Raw genomic sequence first — 10,000 nt, forward strand, 5'->3', positions numbered from 1 at the left:
GGACCCGATCACTTTACCGGCTATTTAAAAACCAACTATATTCCGAGTGCAAGATGGCAGGTCAATTAAGGAAAAGACACAACGAACGGGGTACATTTACTAACATAAGCACATAAAAACAATGATGCAGTCATGCAAGTATGCAAAACACGCATGCAGTCATGTATCAATCAAGCAAAAGCAATGGGGGTAGGGACAAGACGCGAGCAAGACAAAGAGCTACGACCGTCTATCTATTATGTACAGTTACTTATACAATTCTACTTGACGGACTTGGTGCCACAACATTCATTCAAAGAAAAGCAAGGAAAAACCCCAGGACAGATAAGGGGTAGACGGGACCCCTTGGGGTCTTTATAACATGGAGCCGTGTGGACCGCAGAGGCTCCGCGAGACCGGGCTGGCTACCTTCACCTCGCTGGGGCGACCCGCAACGTCCCGTCTCCACGACCCACGGTAAGGCACGGCTCGGCAGGCCACGTGCCTTGGCTCCACTGCGCTCTATCCTCCTTTCCACACGCCTCCACAACCTCCCACAGCCAACGACTCGGAGAGCGACTGCGAGTGAGAGAGACCCAGGTAGAGAGAGACCGACTCGACAGACAGGGAGCGAGTGACCACGACCTCCAGACCTCCACCTCTCGACCTCAGCACCACACAACCTCGAGAGACAGACTTTGACCCAGGCAGAGAGCGACCACGACCTGCAGACCTCGACAGACCTCCACCGCAGACAGACTTTGACCCAGGCAGAGAGCGACCACGACCTGCAGACCTCGACAGGCCTCCACCGCAGACAGACTTTGACCCAGGCAGAGAGCGACCACGACCTGCAGAACTCGACAGACCTCCACCGCAGACAGACTTTGACCCAGGCAGAGAGCGACCACAACCTGAAGACCTCCACCGCAGACAGACTTCGACCTCAGCACCTTGTCCTTTTATCTTGACGGCGCATCGCGCCTCCCTTTGCGGCGCGCGGGGGAGGAAAATTCCAGGGGCAGGGCGTTTTCCTCGCCGAATCGGGGCCTTTCTTTCCCTTTTCCAGGGCGTCATTTCTTCATAGCTAGTGGTGTCGCTTTATAACTCTTTTTGTTGGGTTCTCCTGCTGCGCTGGCCGGTGCAGATGTTATTCGTTGAGGGGGGTGGGGCCGTCGTCCGTTCTCCCCCGATGAATGCCAGGCTTCTTGCAACCTTGTGCCGAGGTGGAAACGCGGTTGTGTGGTTGTGAAGGTTGTGGTTAACGTGGCGTGGTTGTTGTAATGGTGGTGTGGCTGGCATTTTGTGGTGGCCGTGAGGTTACGGTGGTTGGTGTGAAGGTGGTTGGTGTTGTGGAGAAGGTGGTTGGTGTGATTGGTCCAAAATAACGAGAGCAAAAGAAAAACGGCTAACTCAAAGATCACAGCCCTGATCACATCAATAATTCCCATTAGACATCGGTGGAGAAATCTATCTGAACACAGACTTATCGGCATAACTGAACTAAGGACCTATATGGTGCTCTGCGAATTTCCATAGCCGTAACAATATATTCACATATATTATATATATATATATATATATATATATATATATATATATATACATAAAAAAATATATATATATATACATATATATACACATATACACATATATATACATAAAAAAATATATATATATATACATATATATACACATATACACATATATATGCATATACATGCTTGGGGGGTCGATTTCTCCCTGCACTACCCAACTCAGTGGGGTCGATTTACTCCAAGAAATGTATAGACGGACAACAAATTAATTATAGATTAGGAAATATCGAAATGAGTAGGATAAGTTACTCAACTCCAGTAATGATAAATCTTGTTTTAGGTCATATTTTCGAAATGGTAGTGAATTCAATGTCGGTGCAGTCATTTCTTTGAGTAAATCGACCCCATAGAGTTCGAAAATGCACTCCATTTCCACCTCGGACATCCAGAAGTACCCGTAATCGTACCTGACCATACCCTAATTTATTCAAGTCATGAGACTAAAAGTCGCCATATGGAGCGACCTCTAAATCACCTCCGATCAATTTTAAAAAACATTTTTGCGCGTTATTGGATCATATTAGAATAATTTTAAGCTTGTGGAGCAACATTCTATTTTTTTCGACTTTTTTGGACCACCCTAATATATATATATATATATATATATATATATATATATATATATATATATATATATATATATATATATATATATATATATATATATATATATACAGTAGACTAGGCGTAAGTCGTCACCATCGGGACCGACAAAAAAGTGACGACTTAGAAATGTGACGACTTACGCGTATGCGAACATTCATGATGACTGTGGGGTGAAGGATGAAGTCGTGCGTGGCCTGGACACGTATGTGTGAGAGCCGGCTATTGTACCAAAAGGAAAACACAATCCTCGGGGCATAGGTGGGGGTGAGTTGGTGAGTTGGAAAGTGATCAAGCAAAGATGGAATTCATGAATCAGTTTATCAAAAGTAAAGATAATGAACAACTCTGTAAGACAACTCGTATACCATCGGTGATGGTATGGTGACAAATTACATGACACACAGTCATCGTGGTGATGATTACCACTCAATGCCTATGTGTAAGTGAGTGCGGTAATGTACAAAACAAGCCAAGATAAAACCATGATCGGACTTCAACACTAAGCTCGATCGATCCTTTACTTCTTCGCGAAGTAATCCGTTATGTTTGAATGCCTCAAACTCTTGGGCATCTGGTGCATGAGAAAGGATTCAAACCGGTCATTGTATTCCATGATGTTGGCTGGGCAATCCTCCACCGAAAGACAGTTTTGGCCGAATCGGCCGAAACCGAATATTTGGCTGAGCCGACATTTGCCGAAACCAGATGATGAGCACGTCATCGACATCTTCAAAGGACACACGTTTCACGCATTTCACACTTCCCACCAGCCTCACGATCTTCTCCACTTGTCCAAATATCTTGCCCTTATTCTTCAAGATATCGTTCAATGTCTGCCGTTTGATGTCCAACTTCTCAGCTATGTCTGTTTTCTTCATCAGTGGATTTGCCTCACAAAACTGGATAATGTCGTATTTTTCTTGGTAGGTTTGAGTTATAAGATTACGCTTAGTCGCCATTGTCCTGCCTGCAGTACGATCAACGTGTGTACGCAGTTATAAATAGCCTATCACTGGCGGTGTACACCAGTGAGCGAGCATCACGATTCCATGAAATCGGGCTTCTCACGAGGCAGCAGTTCCATGTGACGAGTTAGGAGTGGTAATTTACTTGAGTTTCCATTACGTGGGAATGGACATCTGACGACTTAGACGAAGTGACGACTTACAGAGGGATGACCCTTTATTCAAAGGGATTTAACATGAGATAAATTTGGGACTTATTGACGCTGCCGACTTCGGCGAAGTGACGAGTTACACGCTGCCAACTTACACCTAGTCTACTGTGTATATATATATATATATATATATATATATATATATATATATATATATATATATATATATATATATATATATATATATATATATATATATATATATATATATATATATATATATATATATATATATATATATATGCCTGGTGTTGGCGCAGTGGTTAGGACAGCGGCTTGGGATCCAAAAGGTCCTGAGTTCAAGCCCCGTTGGTCCACTGAATTAATACACCAGGGGGTTGACTCAGCCTGTCATCCTTCCGAGGTCGGCGAAATGAGTACCAGTGTACTGGGCCGGTGTATACCCCGGGTAAAAAAGGTATACCATATCCCTGTGTCGTAAGAGGCGACCAGGGTTGCGTCAGGAAGGGCATCCGGCGTAAAACATGTGCCAAATCACTATGCGGATCATATGGATGATCCGCTGTGGCGACCCCTATCGGGAGCAGCCGAAAGAAGAAGAAGAAGAAGATATATATATATATATATATATATATATATATATATATATATATATATATATATATATATATATATATACCTATGTATGTACATATTTTTATTTTATGTACGTATAATATCTATTTTATTTCAATTGAATTATATATTTGAACACTCGAGAATACAAATCACCTTACTCTCACTTTCAAAAACCTTTCATTTAGTCATACTTGGACAAAATATGATGGATTTTTACATCATCTCGACCAATCAAATTTGCTTCTCAATGACCCTGCAAATGTCCTTTTTTTTCAAGACTGTGCAGGATAATGTGTTTTTTGAACTCTTGTTCTTCTTAAGTAACGGGTAATCTCTAGAACCAAGAATAGGCAATAAGTATTGCTTAAGCTGTTTAGGGATAAGCTGGGGGATAGCAGCACGTCAATATACACGTCAACATGGCTCTACAGATTGCAAGCTGACCCACAACTTGCTTTCTTCTGATAAAGGAGGCAACCTGATAGGGAAAAAAAGCAGGTTATGTGGTTAAGTGTTTACGTGGTTTCAGAAGGACAATTAAGTGATATTTATGAAAGTGAATAATGAAACAGGAAAAAGGCAAACTTTTGTACACACGTGGCAACTCACAGATAAGGCATGATTTGCTTGATTATCAGGGCTAGCCATGGCATTTGAGATCTCAAATGTTGTTGGGCAGGTGCTGGCAACTTGGGATGGTGCAGTCAAGCCATGGCTCTGACTTGATGGTTGAAGCTTTGTCGAGTGGAGTGGATATGAAGAAAGAGGGGTGAAGGACACTGGGCCTCCAAGTTTTCTTGTGCTCTGGGTACGGGCAAGGTGCCAGGCCCGTAATGCCTCACGTGTCTGATTCATGGATCGGCAAGACCGAGGCTGGTTGCCTGGCAGTTCAGGTAGCTTTACCGATGTCGCGTGGATTTTTGTTGACGTTGACGACTGACTGTTGTTATATTCTATTGGGTCAACAACTGTGGAAAGAGAGAAAGCAAATGAAACTTTTACTCTCACAGACCAGCACCAAAGGGAACTGTGCAGTGATTACAGAAGAATGCAAAAGTTTACTGTTTAAGACCTTTTACAAAAATAAAATAGCATGTAAGTTTAAAATCAATCCAAGCCTATATTTTACCAATGAGAGTGGCATGGAATTTGAAATCTGTAATAAAGGAGACAAGGAAAATAATAAAATGGAGGAAGAGGGAGGTGATAAAGGGGAGAGCTTGGGGGATAAGTAGGGGGGGGGCAGGTAGGAGGACAGGTGTGGAAAAAGGTAGGTGGATCTTTTCAAAAGTGATTTATTTACTTAGCCTCTGCATGTCACCAAGTTTAATAATAATTTTGGTCTGCTGGTTGCCTCATTACTGAGAAGTGTTTTTAATGCTGTTTATCTGTGATCATAGACAAAGAAAATTTGCAATTTAGTTGCAGTACTGGCAATGGCCGTCAACATTCATGGACAAGTGCTAGCAGATTGTATCGTCAGCTTGATGGAATCCAAAGGAGAGACTGCCTCAAAATGCAGTGCCTTACATTGGCATCATAATGTTGTTTTTAACAAAAGCTCATAGGGAAGCCCATACAAAATACTGTTACTTGGGGGTGGGGACATCATAGCTAAACTGTGGTAAGTGTACCATGGTCCGTCTGTTTTGAGTAGGTTAGGTTACAATGTAACAGTGACCTGTCAAAGCAAGTCATTTTGTTACATGTGAGGCTGAGGAGACAGTATATGTAAAACACCTCTTGTTTGTGGGTGTAGTGGGGCCAGACAGGTGAAGACTTCCCATCACAAAAAGTTGCACACTTCAAAAAGGCCGTCACAATCTCTCAGGCCAATGTGTGCAAGCCATGGTGGTGTAATGTGCCCCTCCCCCTCTTCTGCGAAGAGGAAGAAGAGCCCTCCCGTCCCGTGATTCATGAAGACTTCCCATCACAGAAGGGAATACAAGAGGAGCCCAGAAGCATGGAAATACTTTATTTTTCTTGGGGCTGCCCCATGGGTTGGTTGGCCTGGACGACTCCACCCAGAAGGACGAAGAGGGGCCAAAACAAAGGGAATACAAGAGCTCCCAGAATGCAGGACTCAAGGGTTAAGAAGAAGCACCAACAGAGAGGGTCCTGAGGGCTGGTTCAGGGTTCACGTCCCAAGGTGCTCATCGTCGCTGGTGCCCCTCATGGCTGGATAGTCTCATCTTTGAACTCACTTCATCGCTGGCTCACTTTGTTGCTGGCTTACTAAGCAGTTGCTCAGGGAAGACAGCTCTGAAATGTGGACACTGTTCCCAAGCTAAAAACTCCATCACCCCACACTCAACGCATTGCCAAAGGAAAGTCCTCACCTGCAATTATTTTATTTGTACAAGTGTGACCTATGGTGCCTAGTGTGGGTGAGGTTTTATTTATCATCCTTGGTGTATGTATATATACTGAAACGCAAAAGAAACTTACCACTTGTTTGAAATGTAATAAAATTGTAACAGTTCAAAATAAAACAAACCAACAATTGCTAATTGAAACATTGGCATTTTATTGATGACATGTCAAGTTTTTGACCAAGATACACCATCTCATAAGTTTGTTCTACAGTCCAGAACAGCACAGGGTGCAATGTCAGTCCCCTTTCAATAGCGTGTGTGGCCACCATTGTTTTGGATACAGGCATTGCATCGTCAGTGCATATACTGCCTACCAGACTTTGGATGGATTGCTGCTGGATTCTGTCCCACTCAGTCCTCAATGTCTGAAGCCATCTGACTTAGGACCATCTGCCTGTCCTGCCTTGCAGTGGTGACTCTTGGCCTCCCTGATCGAGGTCTGTCATCTGCAGAGTTGTGGAGGGTGTACATGTCCACCAGGGCCAATATCGTCTGGTGTGAATAGCCAAGGTGATGTGCCACCTCACGGTAGCTCAATCCGCCTTGCAGTATGCCCAAGCCACACTACCGTTGATCCCTTGACAATCATGGCATGTTGATTAAAATGCCCATTTTGCACTGGCCTTTTTAAAGCCAATATCAAGACATCACGTGCAGCTCATTAAAATCATCCCGTACCCTTGGCTAATCACTGACAGTCAAAAAGGCTGTTCAACAGCTGTGCTATGAAGTGACCATTGAAGGTTCAAGTGACCATCCGTGACCGTTTTGTCTGACAGTGAGGACACCATTGTCCACAAATAAGTTCACACATTTACTACATGCAGTGTTATTGTTGATATTTGAAGGTTTAAAAGGTGGTAAGTTTCTTTTGCGTCTCAGTGTATATATATATACATATACATATATATACATATACATATACATATATATACATATACATATATATATATATATATATATATATATATATATATATATATATATATATATATATATATATATATATATATATATATATATATATATATATATATATATAGTGTTACGAATTTGGAATTCGATCGCACTCAACATACAGGTTCCTTTAGCTCAGTTATTTCGATAAGTGCATGTTCCAGAGAAAGCTCACCTTCCATTGTTTAATGGGCAGAAATCGATTAAGTGCGCTGTGATTTAATTTAATAGTTAGGGAGCGATCACAACACAATGGAAACGACCCTCCCCCCTCTTCTGGGAAGAGGAAGAAGAGCCCTCCCGTCCCGTGATTCATGATGTAAACAACTCCCTCCCACCCACGGTTCTGCGGGCACGAGGGGATGAGTCATGCCGGGAGCGGGGAAGGGGCGGAGGAGAATAAGGAAGAGATCCACTGCTTTGTTTGGGTTGGTTCAGTAAGCTTCGGCTTCTGCTTGGCTCGGGTTAGGGGAGGCTTTTTGGAAAGCTTTTTGCTTCGGCTTGGCTTGGGTTCAGGCTTGGTTGTTTAGCAGGCCTTCGGGTTCTGCTTGGCTCGGTTCGCTTTTTGGGCTCTGGCTTGGTTCGTCGAAGAGAGTCGGCTGCTTTGTTCATCGGGAGAGAGTTGAGCTGGTTGCTCAGCTCGAGCTGCTGGTGGTTGCTTCTTGTTCTTGGTTCGTGTTGTGAGAGGCTTTGTTCATCGGAAGAGAGTTGAGCTGGTTGCGCGGCTCAAGCTGCTGGTGATTGCTTCTTGTTCTTGGTTCGTGTTGTGAGAGGCGTTGTTCATCAGAAGAGAGTTGAGCTGGTTGTTCGGCTCGAGCTGCTGGTGGTTGCTTCTTATTCAGGGTTCGTGTTGTGAGAGGCTTTGTTCATCGGAAGAGACTTGAGCTGGTTGCTCGGCTCGGAGCTCTTTGTTCTCTGCTCGGTTCCCGGCTTGGTGCGACTCATTGGCTGGCCTCATCTTGGAGGTGGTTCCTCGGGGAAGCGACGCATCGACTGGAAGGATCGGCGCCTCGTCTGACCAGCACGTGTTCAGAAGCGCGAGAGGATTCGCTGAAGCTCGGGAAGGATCGCGGCTCACGGCGACTGGATCCAGCTCGCTCTCGCTGGAGCCCGGGTCCGAATAGCTTGAAGACCGCACGAGGTGGAGAGGTTCGAGATAGGTTCTGGGTTTCAGCTCATCTGTCCTCTGAGTTGAAGTCCTTCGTGAAGGCATCAGCCATCATTTATTGGGTGTGTGTGTGTGTGCGTACGAGTGTTTGTGGGCCCGTCTAATAAGTAGGAAATTGTTAAGTGCCTGTGTTGTATTTGCTTTACTTTTCATAGTAGAAGTCGGCTGTAGGTTTTTGCTCGTGTCTTTTTCCCCATCCCCCCATTCATTGCATGTCTGTGTATGGAAATAAATGTTCCCCATTGTTAAATGTCACCTGCTCGTTGCGTCCCTTCCTCACATTGACTGCCGTGGAGCGTTCGGAATGTTAGCTGGTTTTTAACAACGATAAGATAATCGGGTCCGACGGGGCTTGGCGATATATAACCGCTCAGCAATCACAAATGGAACGAGCTGCTTCAGCGGCTCGTTATCGTGCAGGCTCCGTTGAGGTGTAGATCCCCGGCATTTCTGTCTGCGCGAATAATTAGGTACATCGATAATTCGGCGATCGACCCTGTAGCGCGTGGACAGAAGAGTTGGCTGATCTATGGTGTGGTTAACAACACCCGTAGCTGGGTTTCGGCGTTGATTCGGAAGCTACAACTGGATTGCTCGTTCGGTTGACGCGCGGCCTGGATTGGGTTGAAAAGGTCATGCACACGCCGAACGGGCGAAAATCTTCAACAATATGTATATATATATATATATATATATATATATATATATATATATATATATATATATATATATATAATTTCTTCTTCTTCTTCTTCTTCCGGCTGCTCACGTAAGGGGTCGCCACAGGGGATCAACCGTCTCCATTTCGCTCTATCCTCCACATCTTCCATTGACACTCCAACCACCCGCATGTCTGCCTTCACCGCATCCATGAACCTCTTCTTTAGCCTTCCTCTTCTCCTCCTGCCTGGCGGCAGGAGAAAACAGAAGATATTCAGCATCCTTCTCCCGATATACTCCGCTTCCCTCCTGTGCACATGTCCAAACCATCTCAATCTTGCCTCTCTCACTTTGTCTCCAAACCGTCCTACATGCGCAGTCCCTCTAATATGCTCATTCCTTATCCTGCCCATCCTCGTCACTCCCAACGAGAATCGCAGCATCTTTAACTCTGCCACCTCCAGCTCTGCTTCCTGTCTTTTTGTTAGCGCCACCGCCTCCAAACCATACAACATTGCTGGTCTCAATACCGTCTTATATACTTTCCCCTTAACTCTTGCAGCTACCCTTCTGTCACAAATCACTCCTGCAACTCTTCTCCACCCACTCCATCCTGCCTGCACTCTCTTTTTCACTTCTCTCCCACACTCTCCATTACTTTGGACAGTTGATCCCAAGTATTTAAACCCATCCACCTTCCCCACCTCAACTCCTTGCAACCGCACCATACCACCACCCTCCCTCTCATTTACCCTCCCTACTGACTATCATTCCCCTTCTCTCCAGTGCGTACCTCTACCTCTCAAGGCTCGCCTCAGCTTGCTCCCTACCGTGAACATCATAGTCCATGGAGACTCCAGTCTGATCTCGTCCATCAACCTGCCCATCCCCATTGCAAACA

The 10,000-nt window shown here is 44.6% G+C and overlaps 1 protein-coding gene across 9 annotated transcripts in view; it reads right to left on the bottom strand.

Annotated features, from left to right (window-relative positions):
- Positions 1-10,000, bottom strand: part of LOC147033020 (uncharacterized) — a 313,822-nt gene that overhangs the window by 48,944 nt on the left and 254,878 nt on the right. For all 9 annotated transcript variants that reach the window (XM_085871129.1, XM_085871134.1, XM_085871133.1 and 6 more), the window contains one exon: positions 4,549-4,907. In XM_085871129.1, the coding sequence (XP_085727255.1) occupies positions 4,549-4,907 (359 nt within the window). The remainder of the gene's footprint in view (positions 1-4,548; positions 4,908-10,000) is intronic.

This window comes from Eptatretus burgeri, chromosome 2 (assembly GCF_056783735.1).
Source record: "Eptatretus burgeri isolate ZD-2024b chromosome 2, Ebu_testis_v1, whole genome shotgun sequence".
Lineage (NCBI taxonomy): Eukaryota > Metazoa > Chordata > Myxini > Myxiniformes > Myxinidae > Eptatretus > Eptatretus burgeri.